The sequence below is a fragment of the Pteropus vampyrus genome, unplaced genomic scaffold (genome assembly GCF_000151845.1).
Source record: "Pteropus vampyrus isolate Shadow unplaced genomic scaffold, Pvam_2.0 Scaffold200, whole genome shotgun sequence".
In the NCBI taxonomy this organism is placed as follows: Eukaryota; Metazoa; Chordata; class Mammalia; order Chiroptera; family Pteropodidae; genus Pteropus; species Pteropus vampyrus.
The window spans coordinates 2,776,091-2,804,022 of NW_011888981.1; the positions used below are offsets into that span (position 1 = coordinate 2,776,091).

The 27,932-nt window shown below is 39.0% G+C and overlaps 1 protein-coding gene and 1 pseudogene across 12 annotated transcripts in view; one reads left to right on the forward strand and one right to left on the reverse strand.

Annotated features, from left to right (window-relative positions):
- LTBP1 (latent transforming growth factor beta binding protein 1) overlaps positions 1-27,932 on the reverse strand; it is a 359,100-nt gene that overhangs the window by 223,894 nt on the left and 107,274 nt on the right. For all 12 annotated transcript variants that reach the window (XM_023537808.1, XM_023537810.1, XM_023537807.1 and 9 more), the window contains exon 3: positions 10,977-11,146. In XM_023537808.1, coding sequence (XP_023393576.1) covers positions 10,977-11,146 — 170 coding nt within the window. The remainder of the gene's footprint in view (positions 1-10,976; positions 11,147-27,932) is intronic.
- Positions 25,904-26,022, forward strand: LOC111746761 (annotated as a pseudogene).

Consider the following 27,932-nt stretch of genomic DNA (forward strand, 5'->3'; position numbering starts at 1 on the left):
GGTAAGACCTGATTGCTTGACTTTTTTGAGAAGTATCAAAACTTCAACCAGCAGCAGAAGCCCACTCATTAGAAAGGCTAGTTTTGTATTTGAATAATTTTTGTTAATTTAAACAATTCTTACCAGAAACCATATTTAGATAATTTAAAAATTATGTTATTGTCATAAAAGTCCTACATAGAAAGTTGACAAGTTTTTAAAATATAGTCAAATTTTGACTTTCTACTCACCTACAAGTAACCTACACAGAGAGCGAATGTAGCAAGCATTCTTTTAAATATATAACGTTTTTGGCAAATTTTAGCTCATTATATTTTTGTATCCCAACAAACTTATATGAATAACATGCAGGGCATATTTTAAATTGTCAAATGAAGTACTAATATTATAATATAACATTACATTAATGAACATCGAGCCCTTAGTACAGTGGTTGGCACGCAGTAAGTGCTAAACAGACAAAGGTGAGGATGGAATCTACACAGTGTCTTTGATGGGGACAAAAGAACCTGTGTCCAAATTTCCTAATTACCTGATCTTCAGAGACAAGAATTTACAATACCCTTAGCAGGTTTTTAAAAATACATAGTATATGTTCTTGAGGTATACTAAGGTGTGGTTAGGAAACTGGGATCTCTGACAAGAGACATTATGAATCATTTTCTCCACTAAGTCTTTAAAAAAACTCCTTTAAAAAGAGGCATCTAATTTTGCTCTACTTCCGTGTTCAAGACATGGCAGAGCATGCCTCATATATATTTACTCACATACCCGCACTGTGGTTGCCTGAAAATCCGTACTAAAAAGAATGAAGGACTAGGAAGCATGATGGGATATCGTGAGTCTTACTGAAAAGATTCCTGTCCAGGCCAATGAACTGACACTGGACGTTCTCCATTCCATGTGAGCAAGAATCCCTGCGAATGCTGTTAAAAATCCAAATGGGTACTCAGACACAAATAAATAGGAAGACCTCAGGCCCTAGCGAACCCCAGGTCCGGCAGAACAATTCTCTAAGTGTTTCAGTGGTCTTGGGAACTGATGGAACTGACCCATCCTCTCCTCTGTCCATCTGCCAAGCTATTCCAAGTTTCTTAGAAGTGACTGGGTGTGGACAGGAGTAAGAGCTAAAAAAGGGAATGAGGAAAAGAAGTGCAGCAGCTGTGTTTTCTGTCTGTAAAAGGCAAGCTTTGGTGTTTTGAGATATCGAGACATGCAGCTGTTAGAGGGAAGGGCACGAATAGAACATGTGTAAACTGAGGTCTCTGCCTAGAACACAATGTGAGGAGTGCACATTATCTCAAGTGATGGGATGGTATAGCAAAGCCGTGTGCAGCAGTAAGGGGGATAAAAGTCTCAAGAAAACCCAGGAGCAGCCAGCCATATGAGCCAGACCACATGAAGCCTAGCATCTATTTCAGTAACTGGGAAGGCATTAAGAATCCACAGTACTTTTAGCAACCCATTATACATAGCCCTATCGCCAGCCATTTTTAGAAAATGCTATCGAACTTCATTCTTGTACCCAACATTAACATGATACGAAGTGTCTCTCTGGATGTTTCTGCTTCTACTTTGTATTTCCCTTCTGTCCCAGTTGCTTAATGTTCAACTCTAACTTACAAATTCCTTGAGAGATTCTGATTAATCTAATTTCATCGATATCATGGCCGCTGGGGAGTGCTCTTCTGCCAGGCCACCTTAGAGGCAGCTGGCTAGCTCAGACAGGTTTTTCCTGAGTCAAGTGCCTACCCATTTTCTAGTCCACTGTGGCGAGAAGGGGAGGTCACCCAGAACAGCATTATTCCCTGTATGTGATTAAACCAGCATCATCTGCTCTACTGACACTAACCACTGACTTATCCATATTGCTTTAAAAAGCAAATATTTTGCTCCGTGGATAAGGTAATTTAAGAAAAGCAGTAAATGTCAAAGGAGTTGGCATGGCAGCAGAACAGAACCATGTCTTTTTCATGGTACAAGGAAGAATGAAACCATACAAGGCCTCTTAAAGCTCAGAACTGGCACAGTGTCCTTCCACCCACCCTCCATTAGTCAAAGCAAGTCACACGGCCAAGGTCAAAGTCAATAGGGTGAAAAAGTCCACTACACCCAATGGGAAGCCACAGCAAGGAGGAGGGAAGAAAATTATGCATAAATAAGATCTGAATGTGTAGGAAGAAGAGTTCTGGTTTCTGCTGGATCTGAGGCAGGCGGCACGATCATGAAATGCACCTGCAGCCATGAAGGGTGTTCATTAAGACGAGGAGCACAGCTGCCCGGGGCGTGTGGTTCCAGACTTCAATCCCACACAAGAAGCCCAGGGGCCACCGACCAAGGGAGCGGCCACCACCGCCCTCTCGCCTGCTTTGTGGATGCCTTTCTTTCTTTCACCAAAGATTTTTAAATCTGTTTTTAGGACACAGGGATTTTTAAATAGCTAAGATGTTCTTTACAAAAGCAACTACTGCTATTAAAATGTTTTCATTCCGTTAAAAAAAAAAAAAAAAAATTGGAACCCTGAGGGAACAAACTTGTGAAGTGCAGTTAGGGCTACAAGCAGTTTTTTAAAGGGTTACTTGATATGTGGGTAATGTAAGAGATCCGCGTATCAAGTTGTTTAAATAATACACACATTTATATGTGAATACATATGCACGTGTGTGCATATGTACACGTATGTACATCATAGATATAAATATGTATATTTCACGGTTTAATGTTTGCCTGTCAGAGAATTACTCAGATAAAACCACACTGCAATTACCTCTTAGGGAAGAGAGGTCTTCCTGTTACTCCGGCCATCTATAAACCTCCACTCCCTTTCCATGGGAACAAAGAACAAGGGCATCTGGGTTTCAGTTTAATTACATTTCAATTTTGCAAAGGGGTAATTAATATTAAAAGAAATACTGAAAGATAATGCAGAATATAATGGTAGACAGTAACAAGACAAGGTCTTTTTTAAGAAATGTCATATAAAAATATAAGAACGGGACTGAGGTCTTTACCTCCAAGGGAGGGGACAAACTCACCACGAGGCAGTCATTTTCGATGCTAAGAGGACTCTCCTCTAAGGAGACCGGCCCAGGAGAAAACAGCACGTTCTACTTTAATGCCCTTCAGAACATCTCATGAGCACTATTTTGTACAATCTTGTTTATTTTTAATCAAACCTATCATTTCAACTCTAATAGGAATTAATTCCCTAGAAACTATTTTCCCACTCAGAAGTAAAGTCAAGCCTTCACTTTTCCGCCCCACCCCAGAAAAAATTGTAAGGCTGAGTAAGCACCATCACTTTTCTTCTTTGAATGCAGGTTTTCTCCAAAATGTTGCTTTGTAGTATCCCCCAGACAATCTGTAAATTCATTCCTGTCATTTTCCTCTAGAAATAGTATGCTCTGATTATAGAATATTCTGGAGCCCTACAATGTTTATTTCTCAATATCTTCAACTCAGTCTCAATATCCAGAAATATTCTTGGACTGGTTTGTTTATTTATTAGGAAATCGTGGGCCCTTGAGATTAGAGCCTCTTTTTTCTGGCACAAAAGGCTGCCCTTTGGGGAATTTAGATTACATAATCCTCCACTCTAGGTTTTCCTCCACTGCTGTTTTCACATTGCTGGTCAAGCTTCTTGGAAGTGTTTTTAATCGATCCATGTTCACCATTTCCTAGCTATCTGAGTCTGTGTGTGAGCGGTCAGCAGGCAGAGAATGTTCATGTTCACAAACCCTTCTGGACTGGGATATGATTAAACAGCTCCTGGATAAAACATACCACCCACCTTCACCCCGCACCTGAGGCACAGTGGCCCAGGTGAGACCACACATGGAACTCTCTCTGCAACAGGTAATGCCATGTCTTTCAATGAATCTGGATTCCTAAAGATATCACCTCAGAAAAACCCTTGTATCAACCTTCACCAGAATACTTTCTCATTGCTAGTTTGTACACACTATGCTGTGGCTTTGCAGTCTAAGCTTGTAAGCCAACAAGGACTTCGCCAGAAATTGAAGAGTGGGTAATTTTCTTCTAGCCATCTTTCGTGCTAACATCCACACTGCCAAATGGCTGGGAAACTGGCTCGAGGTTCCTGATTCCCACAGAAAATTAAGTGTGGGTGACCCAGCAGCTTCAGGAACTTGTTGCTTTTTGCAAAGTGAAAGCATGGAGCTCTACCATCATTCCTTCTTTAACGCAGTCTGTTTTCACACCCAGTATTCCTCTTAAATGCTAAATCATTTCTTGGTTAGTTTTCATCAGCTTCTTGTAAGATCATTTCTGGCTAGTACAACTTCCCCTGCCACTTAGTACCCACTGGATTGGTGTGGGGCCAATGTCAGACACATTTATTTGCACATGACAAGCTAAAGGGAGCCCCACGTGCGGAGGCAGCTTTCAGTGCTACAGAACAAGTATCTACGGAATTCTCTCCCTCCGAGTGCCCGCTTTGACCATCTGCAAAGCTTTGCCCTAATGGGGCTCTTGACCAATCAGTATCTACCAGAGAGGGCATCGCAGGGAACTTGAGATGCCAGCACACTTGATTTCTCCTCCCATTCTTCCTTTTCTTTCTTCACATGATCTATCCCATCGCTCACATCCTAAACTTCAACATTCAAATGAGGTGAGGTTGTTCTCAGAACCAAATTCTTCCTCACCAGATTTTCAAATAGTTTTTTTTTCTCTGAAGAGCTCCGTATTGCAATTCATCTTGCATGTAAGAATCGGCCCCAATTGTTCTCATCTGTACATATTACAGTTACATTTGCCTTTATCCAGTTTCCAGTGGCCACGCCAAGGTTCCTACCCTCTTTTACAAAGGGCCAGTAAGTGGAGGATGAATTTGGTCTTCCACCCTCTGAAGCAACTTCTGTCTCACGGTGGGTGCTCTTATGTACAACCACACGCACCCTCCCTGCAGAGATTCTGTAACTAGCACTGGGCACCAAGAGCCTTTAATCAATGTTCTTACCCACCTCCTGGAAATGGCAGGCATAAGCAGAGCTGTCTGGGACAAATACTGCCTGCATCTCCTAACCTTCAGATTTGTTTTGCCAAAGCAAAAAAGCCTTGGGCGTCTCCTCTAACCCTTTGCAGAACCACTCTCTTCTCTCAGAGCAACCAGAGTTTCACTGAGAACCTCTTTGCTGTACCAGTCTGTAACCACAGAAAATCTTCACTCCAGACACATGAACTTACTTTTCTCAGGGGCAGATATGCCATTTGTCATCAAATCTGAGATGCTTTCATGTCATATGCTTCTTGATGTCAGTGTGAACACAGCCTGAAGGCTAATGCTAGCACCTTCAACCACAGTGTCCCTCAAAGCATAATGAGGAGGTCTCATGCCCAAAGGACCCACGCTCTTCACGGTCTGGCCAGAACTGGGCTACAGGTACTTGGGAAGCAAGGCTGCTGCTGTGAGAACAACCGACTCTGCCTCCATCACAGACCTGAGACCCAGGAGGGCTGTTCTATCTTCAGATGGGGAAGCTGGGCATTCCAGTCAGCCCCTTGATTGGCCGCTGGGCAGAAGCTGACTGGTCTGTTGCAAAGACTAGAAGAGGTTAGCACAGACCACAGAATCCAGGGCTAAGATGTCTCCTGTAGTTCCAGGGCAGACAGGATGGAGTTTTGTTCTGTCGGAAGAAGTCTGATGAGGGCCGCGTACATGCTTCCTGCTCCACTGTAGCTGCGCATTTAAATGGAAAGATGTTTAACACTTTCAGTAAAAATAAAAAGTGGGCTTGTCTTAACTTTTTTTGGCGGGGGGGGTGGGGGGTGGTCATTTAACAGTACCATACGTTTGCAATGCCAGTATTCAATCTCTGTCATATCTCAGCACGGAAGATACATGGACAATTCTTTTAAGAGTCTGACTTATCTCTGTTTCAAAAAAAACTTGAGGAAGCTAGTATATAAAAGAGGACATCTGCTTTTCCTGGAATTTAAAATCCTGACTTTGTTGAATGTAAAGACCTAAAGTTTTGGAAGACAATTTTAAAATATAAATAAACTATTTAAAAGCTAAGTCCATCTTGATAGGAAAACAACTTGAATAAGCAATGAGAAATCCCATTTAGAAGTTTAAATTTCTAAATCTTTCCAAATATTAAAGCAATATGATAGAAACAGAGACAAAGCAGGTGAATATTAAATCAGAGATTCTCCAATCTTTTAGCCCTAGGACTCCTGGCATCACCTACAAACCAGATGTCTAGGGAACCATTTTAGTTACATGGATATTTCTGCTCATCTTAAAGATTTCCTTTATGAGTAACTCTACACTCTACTTGAGTAAACTCTCCAGTACTTATAACCCTGATGATAAAAAGGTCTTTCCACCACAGTCTATAACAGAAATATAATTTTCTGGTTTTAACATTATCAAGCATCCCATGGTATTTTTACTACAACGGCAGATAGTCTAATGTGGATACTTATTACCTTCAAGGTCCTTTTCTAGTGGGTTATGCCAAACTAATCTCTTTATGTGTGAGTTATTTGAGTTTGCTCCTGAGCATATGGTACTCTAATAATCTCAACTCACCGTTTTTGTAAGATGTTATCTTACAAATGTTATCATGCCATTTCAACCCTCCTTCTTTCTCTGTGTTCTAAATACTACTAAGCCAAGCACAATATAATTAGGTTTATGTACTCAATTCTTTCCTAGAAGTCATCAAAGATGATACTGGATAAAACAGACACCTCTACCCATCACCATCCTTAGGACTTCGGAGAGAGCTGATAATCTCCATACCTTGAAGCTTTTATAACTACCTATTTGGAAAGAATTTTGTAAGTATTTTTATGTTATTTTTAACATAACATGGCTTTTAGCATATTAACATGTTGTGCAACCATGATAACTAATTCCAGAACACTCTCATCAGCCCCCCAAAAAATTCCTTACCCATACACGGTCACTTCCCTTTCCTCCTCTCTCCAGCCCCTGGCAACCACTAACCTACGTTCCGTCCATAGGGAAATTTCAACTAATTTGACTATTCTGGACATTTCATATAAATAGAATAATCTATGATCTGGATTCTTCTGTGCCTGGATTCTTTCAGTATGCTATGCTTTCAAAGTTCATTCACATTGGGGCATATATCAGTACTTCATTTCTTTTTATGGCTGAACGACCAATTATACAATATACCACATTTTGTTTATCCACAGTCAATGATGGACATTTTGGTTGTTCTCATTCTTTGGCTGTTATGAATAGCACTGCTATGAACATCTGTACACAAGTTATTGTGCACACACATATTTCCAGTTCTATCCAGTACATACCTAGGAGTAGAACTGCTGGATCATATAGTAACTCTATGTGTAACTTTCTGAGGCACTCGGGTGATATCTTAATGTAATTCCATCCATCTGTATGTCTGTTACTGGTTCCTCTAGTGAAAATGTTACTTCCATCAATATCAAAAGCCTTTCTATAAACAACCAGGAGTAACATCCATTACTTTCCCAATTGCTGTGTGGGCTGTCTTTCTAACACTAAAGGAAACTAGACTTATCTGACACCAGGTCAGTCTCATCAGTGGCTTCCAGTAGTTCAAGCTTTTCTAGCTGCCTTCAAACTAAGTGGAGGTATAACTGAGAATTGTCATGGTGAGGAGAGTGGGTTGCTGTGACCATGAAGGGTGGGTGGTAACAGACAGGGCCTTGGTTCAACTGTCATGTTCCAGGCACCAACCAGGTCCAAAACCTAGATATTTTCAGTAGATTGAGAAACTGTGAGTCTCTAGATCAGCAGTTGGCAATTACAGCTCATGAGCCAAATCCAGCCAGCTGCCTGATTTTTTAACACCTACAGGTTAAGAATTATTTTTACCTTTTTAAAAGATTACATTTTAAATAGTTATCTAAGTACCTATATATGACATCTTCAAGTCATGTGTGGGCTCATGAAGCCTAAAATAGTTACTATCAGATCCTTTAAGGAAAAATTTGGGGACTCCTGCTCTAAATGATACTCACGCAAATTAAGCTCCGTTCCAATCAATGAATAAAGCAGAACACTGTTATTCTCACTAGAGATATCTAGAAACCAGAGAACACCCAACCCTGGATGTTAAGTTACCCAGAAAGTGACTCAGAAAGCTAGTAAATGCACAGAAACAAAATAGGAAAAGCTGCAGGCACACATTGGACAGGGATGGTGAGTTAGGTCATCAAAATGCTGGGACATTTCAATAACATATTCATTCCTCATGATAGAAAACACCTCGCTAGTAACTTTATAGTTTGTTTCTCCCTATCTACTTTATCTGGAGAGTGCTAGACTTAACACTTTAACACAATTTGCTTGACCAACCCATCCTCCCCCATCCTCATCCTTTTCCTGCTTGTTCTGACCAATTCTCTTTTCACCTACCAAGTGTCAACAACAAATTGTATTCCCTTGGCCATCAGTACTGCTGCCTCCCCCTACTATGAGCTGAATAACTTACACAAATGCTTACAGCTCTAGGTATCTATCATTCTTGCTGCATGCAAGGTAATATTAAACCTATCAACCTGTAATAAATTACTGTAGAACCCCTTTCTTATCCTGCTTAAAAGGGGAAAACAAATCTCATTCTCTGCTAACCAAAATGTTTTCTCTAGTCCCCACAGCTTCTCAAAAGTAATGGCAGTGGACTGTTATGACACACTCGTCCCTCGGTTTCATCCCAAGGTAGACAATGCCCACCTGATCATAATGTTTCCTATTTTTCTAAAAAGTCAGGATTATCTACTCTTACTATTGGACTTTCAAATCCTTCAGTAAAAGAAGTTCATCCGTTGGCATTTGATCTCTTCTATAAAGATGAAAAAGAAGACAAAAGGTCCTGCTCTGCCACAGGCTTCCCTTATGAACTGTCCTTTTTCTGTTATACGTAGGTATCCTCGGAAGCTCCTTTCTATCGAAGGCAACACTGGATGTGGGGAGACAACACTTTTCAGTCCTTGCTCTACTCAGACCTTCTTTCTCATTTTAATCTATTATTCTTATTCAGTTTTGCTATTTTAGTATCCTAATGGTCCTGCCAAATTGCCTCTCTTTAAAACTTTCCCATTAGCCCTCCAGTTCTCAGTAGAGTTCTGGTCTCAGCAAAAAATAGCCACATCTCCTTTCCTGGCCTTCCTATATGGCTGTTTCAGTTAGTTCCTGGGCCTCTTTTTTGAACCGCCGCCAATTTTGGGGGTTGTTTGAGCAGAGAACTCCCTCACTGTGATCGTGTGTTAGCCTAAATTACTTTACCAGCTCCCAACTGTGGAGAAACTACATTGAAACAGGATGGGGTGGGCAATTTATGGACAATACAGATAAGAAGCTTACCTACACATTCTTCTAAAATATAATTTCATCTTCCAGAAGACAGTTTAATAAAGGTTTGAGAGTTTAAACTACACACACACACACACACTCACACACACACATATATACACACAGTGTGGTTTTTTTATTCCAATAACAAGTCATCGGTAACAAACCAAAACCACAGTCTAGTCTCTAGTCTGAATATCAGAGATTCTCAGACCATCTTTTCCCCACACCTCCATGCAGTACAGAATTCTCTTCGTTATCAGTATGATAAGAAGCTCTCAAAAACTCTCTTCCCATCACCTTCTAAATTTAGAGAGCTTCTAAAATATATATTAAATAAAACTCCAAGGAGTAACTCTTTTTGATTTTTTAAATTAAGATTAGGAAAATATTACACACAGTGGGATATTCACACAGAATCAGCTGTAAAGCACTTAAGTCGAAGAATCTTTAAAAAGAAGATGGACACATCTATGTGCAAAACGCACATAACCTGAAAGTTGTTTTGCTTGAAGGGCAAGGAGATAATCCACGTGATTTCTCCACTCTTCCCTCTTTAAAATCCTCGTGGTTTGCTTTCCTCAACGTCTCAATAAGCCTCGTCAAACTATTGCTCTGAGGGTCCCAGCCTCAGAACACTGAGAATTTCCTCATAAGATGCAAAGTGGGACATACAAATCTTATATTAGACACTCTTCTTGCTCAGTGACCAATTCTGAAGGAGAATCAAACACTCTAGAATAATGACCAGTTCTGGGAGGTGCAGGTGGGCCGGGAGAATCAAATGAACACAGATACAGATGTCTAAAATGCCAAGCAGTAGTAAAAATTCTATCTCAGCTATTCACACAACTCGTGGTGATGAAAGATGGTTTTTTTCAAGCTCGCAACTGGCATTCTCTTTCATTACTTATGGAGCAGGCAATCAGTCAACGTGAGACCAAGCAGGAAGCTCCTGGAATGAGCACGCGCGTCTCGCTTTCGCCTTTGAATGGTCTGCCGCCTCACTCCAGGACGCTTTCTCCAGATGCTGCCAGGAGACACTCTGTAATACCTAAACCACAAATCATCACATTCCCCACCCTTGGAGCCAGGGCTTGTCCTTGAGCTTCCCACACAGTGAGATATTAACCAAGCTGGCCACTGATACAATAGCTCTTTACAAATTTAGAGGAAAATCTGTCACGCCATCTGCTTGATATACTAAAAAGTGGACCTCATAACAAAAATACCCACAGTAGGTGCACTCAGAGAATAACGCAGGACAACTCAGACATTTCACAAGGAATGAATCCTGGCTAACTTACAGTTTTATCAATGCAAACATGTCAGGCATACGACTGTATCTAAAATTAGAGCACGTGTGTCTCAGAAATGGCACCATCTCACAGACACAGAATTACGGGCAGGTCACTTCAGATCCTTTTCCAACCTCTGAGAAAACTGCCTTTCCTCGGGATAAGGACACTGTGCTGTGTCACTGTTTTAGGGACCAAGGTGTTGTTTTGTTTTGTTTTGTTTTTAATACTTCTTAAAATTTATCTACTGTGACACACTAAAGCCATCTAAACTGTACAAAGTGTTTCCAAACTATGATACTGTAACTTAGAAAAATGATCGACTGCACTATACTCACACTGAAAAGGTGCCGCAACTTGATCCGGCCCATATCTTAAAGGGAACGACCCCTCAGTGGCCTGTTCTCCCGAAAGCATCTTCTGGGCTGCAAAGTACTTGGGCTTGAGCACATACTCCTGGGTCTGGCCATGACGAATCATCACGTTCTGTGAGGAAAGGGGTGTCACTCTGGGGAGAAACAAACCGAGGACAAGGAAATAAATAACAGACATTTAAAAGTCAACTAAGAAGGAAAGAATAAGAAATTAGTTAAACTTAGAAAGGAACATACATGCCATGCCAGGCTCAATTTTTCCGTCCCGTACTGTAGCCGACCATTTATAATATACAAGGGACTAACAGCTCACTTACCCTTGGAAACCTCCAACATAAAAGTCTGCCTGTCTAGTCAAGAAGACTAAGGATAAACAGGCTATCATGGGTGGATTCTAACGGAGGATTCAGAGCACAGCTACCAATATGCCATCATGCAAAACGCATGACATTTATATTTAAAGACAACGACATATATAAACAGGTACATAGATTATAAAGGTGTATTTTATGCATACTGACAAATAAATAGGCGGCATTGGAAAATGGGAAGAAAATAAAAGGGGAGTAAACTACAGAATGGGGATTATGTAAGAATGCCAAGCTCCATCATTTAAGCAGAACTAAACAACAGAGCCTGTAGAGCATGCGCAAAGAGCTTCCAAATGCTAGAAAGGAAGATGCTCAACATCTTTGAGCCTTACTTTCCTAATCTGTACCATAGAGCCTCTGCCACACAAGGCTAAAAAAAAGCTTGTAAAAATCTGAACACACAAAACTGGAAAAAATAATTTAATTACCTTTTGAAATATAAATGATGATGATGACAGGGAAAACAGATGCTCAGCTTATTCTAGTTGACATATAAATATTTTATGCTGATTAAAACTGAACTAGTCAGGTTAAATGCTTTACAATTACTAGTTCCTAAGAATTATAAGAATAAGAAGAACTAATCATAATCTCGTCATTTCTTCAATAACATGAGTCAAGATCTCTGGGGACTCCTGAACGCAATTACTGTGTTTTCACCCTCCTGGCCCAACCCTTTATTTTCTATGACAGTTCTCTTCTGCTGTATGTAATGTGTACTTTAAAATAATAAGCTTCACCCAGATTTAATCATTCCCAGAGGGACAGAAGTGAATCATTAGCCAAGTAAGACTAATAAATAATGAAGAATATAAAGAAGATAGACCAACCAATTCCAGAAAATGCTGAATTGCTACTAAAATTGTTGGGATAGAGCATTTTAGCGGCAAACTGAGCCTTTGGAAGGAAACCTGCTCTCCAGTGGAATCTTAAATTTATCAACTGTTTCACATTAAAGCCAGCTAAACAGAACAAAGTCCTTCCAAACTATTTTACTATAGCTTAGCAAAAACAGTTGACTGAGCTATATTCACACTGATAGGTGCCACAAAACCAGAAAGACTGCCCCAAATGAGGGGCTCCGAATAACAAGAGGAAATGACACTACAACAGGTATGAAAGGTAAATTGTCAGATCATGAAAGACACAATCACACAGTGTCTCATCAAAAGTAGCAACAGAGTTTTGAAGTCTATTCAATTTATCTAGTTGAGGCTGGTGAATGAGCTACTCAGTAGGACGAGGCGTCCATGAAAAGGAGGGAAAAAAAGAAGCTGGGATTAAGGATGCTTCCCTATAAACCAGCCAGTGATCTAGGTCTATCACTTTAAATCCTGTAGTCGCAGGAAAGCCTAGGAAAAATCCATCTAGGGCCTGGATTTTCCCAGACACAATGCCTTGGAAGAGCACCCCCTGATGATTTAAATTACCGAAAGCCTAAGGCTTCACATTGTAAACATTTTTGTTTTGATGATGTAAGTGTTGGTTTGAACTTTAAGTATGTTTGTTTGGGATGGAACAGAAAGTAAAACAGCTGAACGCATCTGGTGGAGTTGATAAGAGCTACACGTCTACTCTGCCAGCCTCATGAAAAGGGGAAGCTCTCCTCTTCTCAGGGGCAATTCGCTCCCCGGTTATGCTGTCACCTTGTCACTATGCTGCTGGCACCGGCTAAGAGAAGTACAGGCTCACTCCTGTCCAGAAGGGGACGGCCAGTCTTCCAGGAGACCTTGTGGCTGCGACTACTAATTCCTGCTTTGACCACTGCCAGGTAGGTGAGACTGCGGGGTCTGCCTTCTAGTTGAGGTCCTCCCCTCTCTCCCCTCTGAATCAAGGAAGCGAGAGGCAGCAAGAAATGAGCTGAAAGCATATGTATATGTGGGTTCTTTCTCCCTAAACATAACAGAAAGGCAATGAACAAACAAGACGAAGCTGTACCAGGTACAGACCTTGAGCAACAGCCCCCAGCCATCACAAACTTAAGGAAATGAGTCGTTACCAGTGTAATGGTACTTACCTCTTACTATGTAAGTTTCCTGAAAGTTACATATTGCAAGCTTGAACCTACACAGAACTGCATTTCCCATTCCTCCACCTCCTTCTCTTTCTCCCAGTGCAAGTGTATAAACATACAGGCTCACAAACACACAGATATACGTGAAAGACTGACGCCACTCTGCATGACAGCCCCACAGAGAAAGAAGCAAGGCCACCCACAGACAGTGGGCTGGTAGAGGGCAAGTAGAGGAAACTGTCCAATCGTCCAGTCCACAAATACATATATATTAAGTGTAATCGCCATCCTCCTGCTCTTTTTCATTTCTTCTTTTCATGGTTGATGTCCACCTTTTCCTCTAATTTCAGCATTCACAGTTATTTCCACTTTTGATCACTTCTCAACTTTACAAATATACATCCTCTTTAACTTTTTTTCTCATTCACCCAAGTATTTCACGAAAAATTCCTCTCCATTTCAGTTGGGATTTTCTCCTCTCTTTCTGCATTGGGCGGGCGGAGGGCGGGGGGAGGCTTACCTATCACTAGTGAACATCAGATCTGTCATAGTATTTTACCTAATTTGTTTTAAAAGGGTAAACTACAATGTTTGAGAGAAAAATAGTTTTAAAATAAATATTGTAGGACCTCTGGTTTGGGAGCATCTATATATCTGTCCTGCCTCCAAGGATGCCCCTAAAATTATCAGGAATAATAAAAGATATAAATCCAGAGTTGACATTTGGCTGTTATACAACAATATAGCCACACTAGTGATTACAATATTGAAATACTCTGTGCCGATAAACAGCTACTGTCTCAAGCTCCTTAGTGACCCTCCCTGCTCCCTCCACTAGGCTCCCTAAGTCATCCCCTCAATCCCATAAATAAGGAGTTAACGTTTAGCAGAGCTGGAGACCTTTGGGTCTCTGCTCCAGCATCACTCCTGATCAGTCAATACCTGTGCCATGCAGGACACTAAATGTGGGTTGTATTACCCACTAACAAACACACGAGAGACATTTCAACAAATCTGTAAGGGATTCAAAGTGGATTGAGAAATGTTGGAAAAAATAATAAACCATGGCCTAGAAAAATTTTTTTTCTAACTTCTTTTGCTTCAACCTGCAGTTGGCAATCCAGTACACATCTACATACATGTCTGTGTTTTGATATAATTAAAACAAGTTTTACAAAACAATGTTTACCCTCACTATGTGCAGGATACTGATATTTTCTCCTCTGATCTATTTTTTAAATGACAGATTTGAACTACTACGTTGATTTCTTGACTTCATAGCTCCCTAATGGGCTACAATCAGTAGCTTGAAGGGCACTGGCCGAGAATCACACTGTGAGGGTACAGGCACAGAGGAAGCAGTCTTGCTAGGGAGGCACAGGGTAGTTCTGGATGCTGAAAGCAAGTAAAGCAAAAGGTGATAATGAGAAAGAGGGCTGGACACTGGTGTCTTAACTAAAAAGTCTATACAGGCGCATGTCAGAGATAGTGCGGGTTTGGTTCTGAGCACCGCCATAATGCGAATTTCGCAATAAAGCAAGTCGCACAAATTTTTTGGTTTCCTAGTGCGTAGTAAAAGTTATGTTTACACTATACCATAGTCTATTAAATGTGCAATAACGTTGTGTCTTAATAAACATGTATTTACCTTAATTAAAAAATACTTTATTGCTGAAAATGCTAACCATCATCTGAGCCTTTAGCAAGTTATAATCGTTTTGCTGGTGGAGGTCTCACCTCACTGTTGGTGATAACACAGTATCTGTGAAGTGCAGTAAAGCAAGGTATGCCTGTATGGGAAGGCAACTGTTCTCCCGACTCTGGCAAACCGGACATCCAGAAGTCAAACTTCTACTTCCCTCAGGGGGAATAAAAAAAAGAGTATTTTTCTCTAAAGGTATGGAACTCTGTGGATCAAACCAAAAACTTATCCTCCCCCTCCTAGAGAAAGGCCCTCTCATTCTAGCATTTTGGGATCTCCTAGCATAAAGACTGGTTTCCCATATTTTCCCTAACAGCAAGCTTGCCAGGAACCAGAGAGACAGAGCTCATCAAGAGAATCACCCCAGGAGGAAAAAGGGAGTCATAAGAATGGAAAACATAATTAAGATTTTAGAGACACTTGACTATATGGTGATAAATGCCAATTGGTGGAATGGAAATCAGAAGAGTCCATTCAAATCTGATGGCAGGAACACCCTCCTTCAAGAAGCAGGGTGATGTCAGCAATGGACACATGCAGACAGGGAACCCAGGCACCCCACACTCGGCCTTGCAGTGAGTGGTAGATCCACAGACGCAAATATGGCAAATGCTGTAACTGTCAGAAACAACCCATGTTACCAACTTTGGTGATGCAAATCTACAGAAGTAGATGGAAGATGCTGGAAAATTCTGGAAGAGGAAGAGGATAAGTGAAGAGAAGATTGCCCTCATCTTACAAAATGGAAGGTCATCAGATAACATTCATGACCTTGATTGATGAAGTTGACAGAACAAGAAATAAGTTTAAATGTGCTGTCTGAGTTTGCACAGACAGAAACTATGAATATGAAATAAAGACTGAGAGGAAGGGACGGGGCAAGAAGTGAATAAGCTAAATCTTCATCTCCTAAGGGAGGAAGTTGTCAGAAAACAACTAAAGGGAATAAATCAAGAAATGGCTGGATGGAGGAAATTACCAGAAGGACTAACAGGACCTCAGGTTAAATGAGGGGGTAGGGGGAGCAGGGACAAATGAAAAAGAGTCAAGCGACATGAAGGTTTCAAGCCTGGTTGCCCGGAAGTGTATTTCTGGTTCAAGGCCAAGGGGAAAAGAACAAGCAAAGAAGTATGCAGAGTTATGGCAGTGGGAAGAAAGGGCCAGTCTGTAAGGAAGATAATTATGTTACTTTTAGAGACAGAAATGTGGGACAGATTTTTGGGGAGCAATTAGGAAAAACTCCTGAGTTTAGGAAGAATGATGTTCTAAGAGGAGCCAACTTCTCCAAAGGCAAAAATGTTTCAGCAGCGAGGACGACCTACAAACAAGGACGCCACAGAAATAAAACAGGGAAATAAAAAATTAAAAAGGTCACTGGGTTGGGTAGTAGATCACTGGTACTATCAACAATGTGGTTTTAGTAGCGACAAAAGTGTGACTGCATTGGGTGAAACACTGGGTAGGTGCTATACTGGTGACACACGGAAAAGAACAAAAAAAGTAGGCCAGAGGTTAGGGGTATGGCTGGCCATCTGAAGACTTCAATCTGTGGAAACCTCTGTAGCTTTCTTTGTAAGCAGAGGAGAAACAATTGCAGAAAACTTCTTTCCTTAAAAGAAAGGATTAGTCACACACTGTTTACACTGCTGCCTTCAGACTGGCAATTTTTGGCACAAGAATGAACTAAAATTTTCCATATTTCCACTAAATCCATTATTTGACCTGTGGGAGGAGATGGCAAAACACAAGTCCCTTTCGACTTAAGAAAAGGGCTTTGGACCTCACAGAAGGGAAACTCCGACAGGCCATAAAAGCTTCCCACAGAAGGCCAGTCTGACACAATCGAACCCTTTCCCCTATGATTTGCGGACTCAGGTTTATAATCAGGACTAAGGAAAACCAGGAGAGGAAACAGTGCTACAGAAGGAAGCCACAGAAAAGTCAACTCTAGTCTTTCGGGGACAGTTTCTGTCTACAACACTCCAGTGACCTTATGTGCTCAAGTTGCTGAGAAACGTGGGTGAAATCCTCTCAAGAAATGCAAGCCACGGTTTGATGGGAAAAAAAAACCTCTTTCTTGCAGAGTTCTCAAGGACAATATGCATATAAGGAAGGATAAAGAAAAAACAAACCTCTAGGAAGATGTCACAAGGCGGTGTCATACACACGTGCACGTGTGCGTGCACACACATAGGTAAAGGGAAAATGCATGCATGTCATCCACAATCCCATTCATATGGAATTATCTATCAGACCAAAAAAGAGTTAGGAGGTAAAACGCTGCTGATGAGGAAACTAACGGACAGCACATACAGACTTCCAGTCATCGAACAAGGAAGGGCTGGTGTGTGCCAGAATAAACACCGCCGAAGTAAAACGAAACAAGCGAACACAAAGTCATGAGAACAGGAGGAAAGAAAAGACTACATTGAGAATATAAATGTAGGGGATAGACCAATAAAAATTCTTAGAATTAAAATGAGATAAAGACAAAAGGGATCACGAAGGTAGAAGGCGGGGAGGGTATGGAAATTAAGGCAACTTTGGTGGTCATCATAAACAAACATGGTAAACATAACCAAGCAGTTTTGGAACCAACTGTCTTCTACCAGTGGTTCTTAACTGGGGGTGATTTTGCCCCATCCCCGCCCCCCAGGGACATTTGGTATTATCTGCAGACATTTGAAAGTGTCAAGACTTGGAGGCAAGGTGTTCGTATCTAGTGGAAAGCAGCCAGGGATACTACTAAATATCTTATGATGTACAGGACAGTACTTCACACACAAAAAAGAATTATCTGGCAGAAAATGTCAGCAGTTTCAAGTTTGAGAAACACTGCTGTAAACATGTGCTATTATCACCAATTATAACAGACATGTGAGTAAACAGTCAATCGCCTCTGGGAGTAAAAATGAAGACGTATCTAGAAATGATGGGGCCAAGCACACAAGACTCTAGACTAAAGAAAAAGAGAACTATACAACTCCCTCCTGTGTCTTTTGGAAGTCTCATTAAGTCAGGAAGGTGGCCTGATGTTCAAGATGCCTGGATGGTAATCTGCAAGAAAAGCTAAAATATCACTGAAAATGTAATGGCATGGCAAATAAAGACAAAAACAAACACATTTTTACTAGAACTCCTTGCAGGAATAGTATGGCACATGGTTGGAGAGAACTCTTCGATAAACTACATAGAACTGGGATGGGGGTGTGCCTTGAAGACATAATAGTGGCTTTGGTTATGCCAAGAAGGTCAGTACGTGTTCAGGGCCAGACATGAACTGTCTGGGATAACAACAAAGGCTGAGTGCTGCACCCACAATCCTCCACACCCACCTTTCCCTCTCAGTCTTCAACCTCTCCCAGAGAAATGTCTAACCCAAAGTGCCACATGATTGGCCTCCCGGAGGCATCCCATGTCTCGGAACAGCTCTGATTAGAAAAGATTCTTCTGGACATGACTGCTCTATGAAAACATACAATAAATTCCCTAACCTCTGCAATCTCAAATTCCTAGGAGAAGGGAATACAATAAAAGAGCTGTAACGAAGAAGAGAATAAGAAGCAGAGTGGACAAGGCCTCCTCTTGGGAAGTTTAATAAAATAATCATAACACTTGGGAAATTTAAAGATAAACAAAGTGGCCTGAAATTAAGTGCTTGAAAATAATGTACATAAATGATCTAAATAGCTTGAAAGTCAGAGGTTGTCAGACTTGATAAAAAGCAAGACCCAACTATAAGCGGCTTACAACAAATCCACTTTAAAAGTACAAATAAGTTAAAAGCAAAAGTATGAAAAAAGATGTAACATCATAACATGAATCAGAAAAAACAGCTGGAGTGGCTACATTAATAACAGGCAGAAGAGATTTCAGAGCAAAGACTATTACACCAAAGATGAAAAGGCTTTTCATACGGATAAAGAGTCGCTTCATCAAGAGGCCATAAAAAATCCTAAACAGCTATGTCCATGATAACAGAGTGATAACAAAATATGATAACAAAATATGTGAAGCAAAAAATTTTTTTTAAATCCATGAGAAATAGATCTTTCTATTTCTAGTTGCAGTTTTCATACCTCCTCTTAATAATTGACAAAATACATACACAGAAAATTGGTAACTATACAGAAAGACTTGAACAACACAATCGACTTAACCTAATTGACATGCATAGAACATTACACTCAACAACAGCGGAAGATATGTTTTTCAAGTGCATACAGAATATTTACCAAACTAGACCATATTCTGGGCCATGAAAAGTTTCAGTAGTTTTAAAAGATTTGAATCACAAATTATGTTCTCTAGCCATAATGGAATAAAATTCTAAATCAGCAACAGAAAGATCTCTGGAAAACCCTCCAAACATTTGTAAACTAAAAACCACACTTCAGAATGACCAACGGATCAAAGAGGAAATCAAAAGGAAATTTAAAATTATTTTGAATTGAATGACTATGAAAATACAACCTATCCAAATTTATAGGACACTGCTAAACCACTACTAAGGGGTAAACTATAGTGCTAAATACCTATCTTAGAAAAGAAGAAAGGTCTCAAATCTATGACCTCAGTTTCCACATAAAAAAAAAAACCTAGAAAAAAAGAAATCAAAATTTTAAAAAATGAAATAAATATCAGAACAGAAATCGATAAAATAGAAAAAAAATAGAGAAAAATCAATAAAACCAAAAGCTGTTTGAGAAAAATCAGTAAAACTGAGAAATCTTTGGCGAGATTGATTTTTAAAAAATGACAAATCTTCTGTATCAGGAATGAGAGGGGTGACATCACTATACAATGAGAAGATCAAAATGTCTAATGGACCAATCTGAAGAAACTCCATTAACCAAAGATAAAACAATTTTAGCATTAGTAAGAATAACTATGATGGACTGAAATATTTTAAATATGCTTAAATGTATTTATTCATTTTATAAAGTCATAAGTCATCTTTGGAAGATGTTAAACAACTCATTATTTGAAAACTGGTCAATAAAAGGAAAGAATCAAGCATATTATACATCTATATGATTGTGAATTTTATGTATCAACTTGGAGGGTGTTTTTGGATGAGATTAACATTTAAATCAATGGATTCCCCTCCATAACGTAGGTGGGCCTCATCCAGTGAGTTCAAGGCCTTAACAGAACAAAAAGACCAGCCTCCCTCTTATTGTGCAGCAAACTACTTTTGAATTTTACCTGCACCATTGGTTCTCCTGGGTCTCCCACCACCTGTCGGCCTGCGCTTCAGATCTGGACTCACCAGCCCCCATAATCACATGAGCCAATTTCTTATAATAAATCTCTTTCTATATAGATACACACATATGCTACTGATTCTGTTTCTCTGGAGAAGCCTAACATATAATATACCCTGCTACTTTCTCTATACAAACTGAACCTCAACCAAATAACTGGGGGAAGGAAATTTCTGTTTGGAAACTTTTTCCAGTAAAAAAAAAAAAAAACAAAAAAAAAAACGAATGATAGAATTAAAACACCATCATCTGCAACCTGTAATGAAATGTAGGCAGTGATCACCAATGGTTCTTAACATCACAAAAAGACAACATGTGACCCTCGATGGAAGAATACACCATCACTTATAAAGTAGTCCAATCAATAATCAAACCTGAATCTGAGCAAGCCTCTATTATTTACAGGAAATTCTGAGGCAGAGTACCTGTTAATATCACGAGGGTTCAAAATCCACAAAATTTACAGTTTCTTCAATGAAGAAATTTCAAGGGAAAAAAGAGAGGGTAAAAGTATTCACATATTAAGAGAAATCTGAGAGACATATGAATATGTTGCAATGGATGAACATTTTTTGATTCTGATTTGAACAAATAAGCTGTCAAAATCTTGTGAAACAATTAGGAAAATTTAAATACCCAGACTTATAATGATATTAAGCAACTACCTTAGGTGGCATAATGGTCTTGAGGTTAGTTGTTAAGAGCCCTTATCTTTTATAGATGCATACTGAAATATTTGCAGATTGGCTTCAAAATAATCAGGGGGAGGAGGGAAAGTGGGTAGGAGTATAACTGAATACAACTGGCTGAGTTAATAATTATGAAAGCTTGGGGATGGATACTTTGGGGGGTTTTTGATGCTATTTTCTCTATTTTTATATGTTTAAACTATTCTGTACGAGTTTATACAATGTAAATACATGAACTTATCTTTTCTAATTTGTAAAATGTGTATCAAATGAGATCATGTATTTATTTACCAGTACTTGGAAAAGTAGAAAACATTAAATGCGTGTGAGCAAACATTACTTGTTTTTCACCGAAAGAAAAAAGAGGAGACAAAGAAAGAGCAAGAGCGGGAAAAAAAGAATAAGAGATAAATTACGGTCATGCACATCCCCTCATTTATTCTATTTTTAATTATCAAAGCTCCATGCTCATGAGGCAGATATCCTCTCTGCCAAGGAGGAGGTAACTATTCAAAAGTTCTGAAAAGCACAGAAGACTAAAATCATCAAAACCTTGAAATGAGTAAGTTATTTAGCAAGTAACCATGGAAGGAAATATTGTTAACAGCTAAAGTCCTTAGCTTTGTCAAAAATGAGCAGCTACATTTGGTTACTTGGGACAAGGTCCCCGAACACAAATTAAAAAGGAATTGCAGCCATCTCTTATTTATCTAAACTAAGAGAGGCCAGAGAAAATCTAAATACAATCCAAGAAAATTCCAAACTGTAAACAATAATTAAGGCTTTTACCCTATTGGAGAAGTGCCAATTTCAAGGCTTTTGAAACAAACTGTAGGAACCAAATCCTAAAACTACCATTTATAATGAGAAGAAAGGGAAACGGCTCAATTTCCTCAATGCAACATAAAGGTAATGATATCTGCCTCATAAAGTTAATGTGAAGAAAAACAGGAAATGTAATTTTCAAAAAAAAATGTGTGAAAATCCTTAGCATGGCACCTGATGTACACAAAAGGGAGTCAGACTCTTTCATTCCTCCACCAATAACGGGACAGCACAAAAACCGAATTTCACTCTTCTGAATTAGTAAAGCTCCCATTCAGAGACTGTCCAAATATATAGTTAAGAGAAAAGCAAAGCTTGTTTTGAAGCTTTATTTTTTAAAAAATCTGAAGTTATTTATAAACAATGAGCTCGCAATTTATGCTTCCATTCAACAATTCCAAGGTCAGTTGTTCATACTGTTATGTCCACAAGGAAAACCTTCCATGAGGTTGCAATAGAGTCAAGGAACCCAGCACACCACAACCCTATAGAACATAGTTTGACAGTTCATCAGAAAGCTAAACAAAATGACCATATGATCCAACAATTCTACTCCCAGGTATGTACATAAAAGAGTGGAAAACAGGGACTCAAACAGATACTTGTACACCAACGTTCACTGCAGCACCATCATGAGAGCCAAAAGGTAGAAACGATCTAAGCTGTTTCCTTCGACAGCTGAATGGATAAACGAAATGTGATATATACACATAATAGAACATGATTCAACCAAAAGCAGGAATGAGGTTCTGATACATGCTACAACACCAATGAACCCTGAAAACATGATGCCAAGTGAAATAAGCCAGACACAAAAGGACAAATTGTATATGATTCCACTTATATGAGGTACCTAGAATAGACACATTTAGAGAGACAGTAAAGCAGAGGTTACCAGAGAATGAGAAGGGAGTTGGAACGGGGAGTTATTGTTTAACACGGACAGAGTTTCTGTCTGCGGTGATGAAAAGCTCTGGAAACAGGACAGGGGTGATGATTGCACAACAGTATAAATATAATTAATGCCAATGAATCGGACACTTAAAATGGTTAAAATGGCAAAGTCTGTTATATACATTTTATCACAACTTAAAAATTCTACATTAAAAAGACCTCGGATTACTTTAAAAAAAAAAAAAGGCACTGCAGTGAAAGAGGGAGGAAAAAGTCAGGTTTCTTACCCCATTTCCCACTCCCACCCCCTCCAGCCCCAGTTTTTCAGTATTTTCAGATGATACAATAAAAGGATTGTTCATCTTGGCCGATTCCAAATATGTTTTTGTCTCCTTTTAGACAACTGTTTAGGATGCCAATTCTATAGTAATAATCAGGTATATAGTTCTATCCCTCATATTGTCATTTCAATCATTTTTTCCTTCCACTCCCTGAACCACATTATGAAATTTCAGCCTCTATGACCACAACACATTATGGTCTCCAATGACCCTCTTTTGACAGCACTGTAAGGAATTAACAGTTTGCCAGATGTGGGAAGTAACCTCTCTCCACTTGCCTGGGAAGCCTTTCATACCTAACTTTGTTTATTCTTCAAGTTCTTCATTGTTGTACCTATTGTACTGACATGATTTTTTTTAGTCAACTCCTCATCATGGACTCTAATGGCAACAGGAAGAAATAGTTGTGGTTTTTGGTTTTAGATGCTAACTTTATACATGCCCTCTCGATACCTGTAAATCTGGAAGAATGGAAAATCTAGTGGAAACATGTCAAGACGGTGTTCTTCTACAATTCCCCTCTTCCTAGCCAGCGTCTTTCTTGTATTGAGCTCTGTGACAGGCATCTAGAGAGAGTCAAGGATGTGTACGGCTGGTACAAGGATCCAAGAGCTCACTTCTCCAGGATGGGGCATCCACAGTGCTCAAGATGGCGGAAGGATAAACAGCACTGAATCGGTTTGGGGAAATTCAAATTGTTCTTCTGCCTGTGCCACTGGATCAAACATCAAAGTCCTCTAAGTCTCGGTTTCTTCATTTATGAAGTGTAGGGCTGTAGGGCTCTATAAAATCACCTCCATCCCCAGGCTCTGAAATTCAGTTATAAGCACATCAAGAACTATAGCTCCAAAACTGGTCTCTAGTCACACCAAAAAATATTTCATATGAGAAAGTATTTGTTTAATGTGGTATACATGTAGATATCTGTTCAAAGTAGCAAGAGAATCTCTCAAGATTTTATTTTCCCACATTCAAGCAAAATAAAATAAAAAGGGAAAATTCTTACAATTTTTAAGGTGAATGCAATAAACTCTGTTTTTCCCAAATGGTCTTTTTTTTTTTTCTATTACAATTGCTGCTAAACTAGGTCACCTAAGTAATAAATATTGAAAGCATTTAACCAATCTCAAACATCTGTTCCAATCTTCTTTTAGGGCTTTATCCAGCTGAAATAAAATATCTACTTCCCTACAGGACCTGAAATATCCACACTGCTAGAAATGTTGGTTTTTTTCTAAAGCCAATATACCTGGTGGAAAAAAAAAAATGACTATTTCAATATGTGTGAATGACAACGAGAACAAAACTATATGAGAGGCAGCAAAATACAATCAATTAAATCTTGCCACACTGGATATCCCTATACTAGGATGATAGGATTCATAACAAATTTCAGTTGGGCATGTTCCCAATTTAAGCCCAGGCTTCGTAGGTCCATGCAGAGCCCATGGTGAAGGTATGTCTCTCTAGTTTCCATATATGCTAGGAGAGCTTCGCCCTACTTGCACTGGAAAGTCTAAACAAATAATTCAAATGTGACTTTGGGAAAACTGCATTGAGTTTAAAAAATAAAAATGACTTGCATATAGAAAAAGACACTATAAATAGAGTTAATAGTTAAATAAGAGATTAGAAAAGATATCTGTAATGCACATGAAAAATATCTATGTTCGATACAGAAGTGTCTCACAAATTAGTAACAAAGCAAACAGTAACCCAGTAGGATCAAAACAAAAACCAATAGGAAAACAGACAAAAGACAGGAATAAGTAATTTACTGAAGAGTAAATCTGAAACACTATGACATCCCAACCTCACGAGTAATGCAAACTTAAGATTGTATTTGGCACCCACTTTGCTAAATTTTTTCAAATTACCAAAATCTGAATAAAAATGACAACTACTGCTGACAGGGATCAAAAGTGTAAGAAGGATGATATTCTTAGGCTTCACTAGTGGAAATGTGAATTGTAACAGAATGTGGAAATCAATCTAGAAAAACAAATTCAAAATAAACACACCCTTGACCTCGTAATCACATTCTTTATAATTAAAAAAAACAAAAGACTAATATGTAAGGATATATATTTAACATGTTTATTGAATTACTGTTTACAATAGCAAAAAAAAAAAAACTACTGGAAACCAAATGTCCATTAACAGAAGAATAATTCAATAAATCGGCACATTTACCTTATGGAATATTATATAACCATTAAAGATGAGTTATGTCTATGTTATGGAGGAATTTCTATAACCTATTTTAAGCAAGATCAAGATGCAGAAACATTTACATACTATGACTCTACTGCTTATTAAGCAATTTAAAAAGCTATACATGACTACATGGTCATTAAAAAAAACAGGTTATCCACCAGATTATTAATATTAGTTATTTGTGAAAGGAAGTGGTACAGTTTAAGTGGGGAATATTGACAGAAGCTAAAAATCAAAATCAAATAAAATTGAATATAAATATGTCCATGATTTTTTAAAAGCATGCGGTGGTATTCCAGTTGTATAAAATATTATGTATATGTCATAAACAAATGTATAATCAAACAAACTAATAATCCTAATTCTAGTACATCTCATTTTATTGTCATTACAGTGGTCTCCAAACTAGGTACCATACCCAAAATGTACAAAGTATAATGCTGTGATCAAGAAACTACAAGCACTTTATCTACTTTTATGTTTATTGGTATTTTATGTCATCCTTTTTGTCTTCTATTTTTGAAAATGGCTTATTACACTGATAGTATATTAGCTCAAAAGTTTATACACTGTCTATGGCCATGCCACCCTGAACAAGCTCAATCCCATCTGATCTTGGAAGCTAAGCACAGTCGGTCCTGGTTAGTACTTGGATGGGAGACCACCTAGGAAGACCAGGTGCTGTAGGCATAAAAAGAAAGAAAAAGAAATAAGGGATTGTGAGCTGACAAGGTCCTTTCAATCTGTGAGGTCAACCAAGAGTTGCCTCACCTAAATTAAATAGAGAGAGAGAGAGAGAGAGAGAGAGAGAGAGAGAGAGAGAGAGAGAGAGGAAGGAAGGAGGAAGGGAAAAAGAAAAAGTTTATATGCTAAGAAACAGCGTGCACAATAAGACGTTTTCTTTGATATAGGTGTGTGAACTATTTGGAGATCACGGTGGGTACATTTAATCAGGATGATTCTATTGAATTGACAGACATAGATCAGCGTCCTCTCCCCCCCATCCCTAACCCTTCTACCAGATTAGAGTCTCCAAATTATAAAAGAAGGATCTCTTAGAAGTTAAAAATTTTTTAAATCTTTTTTTCCTGCAACTACTTGCTATTCCTTTTTAATATGTGATGGATCTACATATATATCTATAAATACGACATCTACATATATTGTAAACCTCATACTATTATACTGAGTTCTCCCTTCTGGTGTCATTCCCCTTAAGCCTGAAAAACTTCCTTCAGAATTTTTTGTTGTACAGATCTTCTATAACAAATCATCTCCATTTTCATGTTTCTGAAAATACTTTATTTCGCCTTCATTTTTGACAGGTTTCTCTTTGAACATAAAATTCCACATAGACAGCTTGTTCCTTTGGCTATCTTTAGCAAAGTTTACACAGAAGTTTCTTTTCATTTCAAAAATGTTCTACTATTTTATAACTTTCTTTGTTCCTGATGAGAAGTGACCCATCATTGTTCTCCTGTGTACTTTGTATCTTTTTACTCTGGCCGCTTTCAAGATCTTCTCTTTAATTGCTGGTTTTTAGCTGTTTTTCTATGAAGTGCTGAGGGGTGGCCTTCTTTGTATTTATGTTACTTGAGGTTTGCTGGGTTTCTTTCATGGGTGTTTGTTTTCCACCTAACCTGGAAAACTGTTAGCCATTATTTCTTCAAACATTTTTCCAGCCACATTCTCTTCTTGCTTTCTGAGACTACAATTATAGGTGTATTAAATTTGATATTAATTTCTCAATAACAGCACCAAGACATTGTCCATTTTTAATCATTTTTCTCTTTGTTCTCTATAGGGCAGCAGTCCCCATCCTTTTTGGAACCGGGGACCAGGGCTCCTATGAGAATGTAATACTTGATTATATGAGGTGGACCTGAGGCAGTGATGCTAGCGCTGGGGAATGGCTGCAAATACAGATGAAGCTTCGCTTGCTTACCTGCCACTTACCTCCTACCATGCAGCCGGGTTCCTAAGAGGCCAAGGCCGGTACGCTGCTACAGGGAATAATTTTTGTTGATATGCCTTCTAGTTTACTTATCCTATCTTATTTCTACTTTTTTTCCTACTTTTCTATTAAAATATCCCATCTTTTATTTCATGATGACCATGTCTTCTTTTAAGTCAAGCATATTTATAATAGCTGCCTTTAAAGTCCTTGTACACTAATTCTAACATCTCAGTCATCTTGGAGTTGTTGTCTATTGACTGCTTCTTCTCTTGACTATGAATCACATTTCCTTTTCTTCTCATGACTGTTATTATGGAAAGGATATAACAAATATTGTTTTGTAGAGGCACTGTATCTTCTTCTGAAGAATGTTGTTTTTTCCACCAGACAGTTACTTGGCCAGATTCAAACTCCAATTCTGTTTCCCTTATGGTGTGCTGTGGCTGGAACTGCTCAGTTCTTTCAGTTTTCCAGCTGCTGCTTTTCACTGGGAACTTCAGAGTCTCCCCACAGATCAGCCAAGAATTTGGGCAGAGTTTATATTCAGATGTAGGAGCTCCCCCTTTTCCTGCCCTCACTTTCCAGCCACAAATGCCATTTCTCTTCTAATTCCTCAAGCCAGTAACCTCCACTTTCTGCTTTA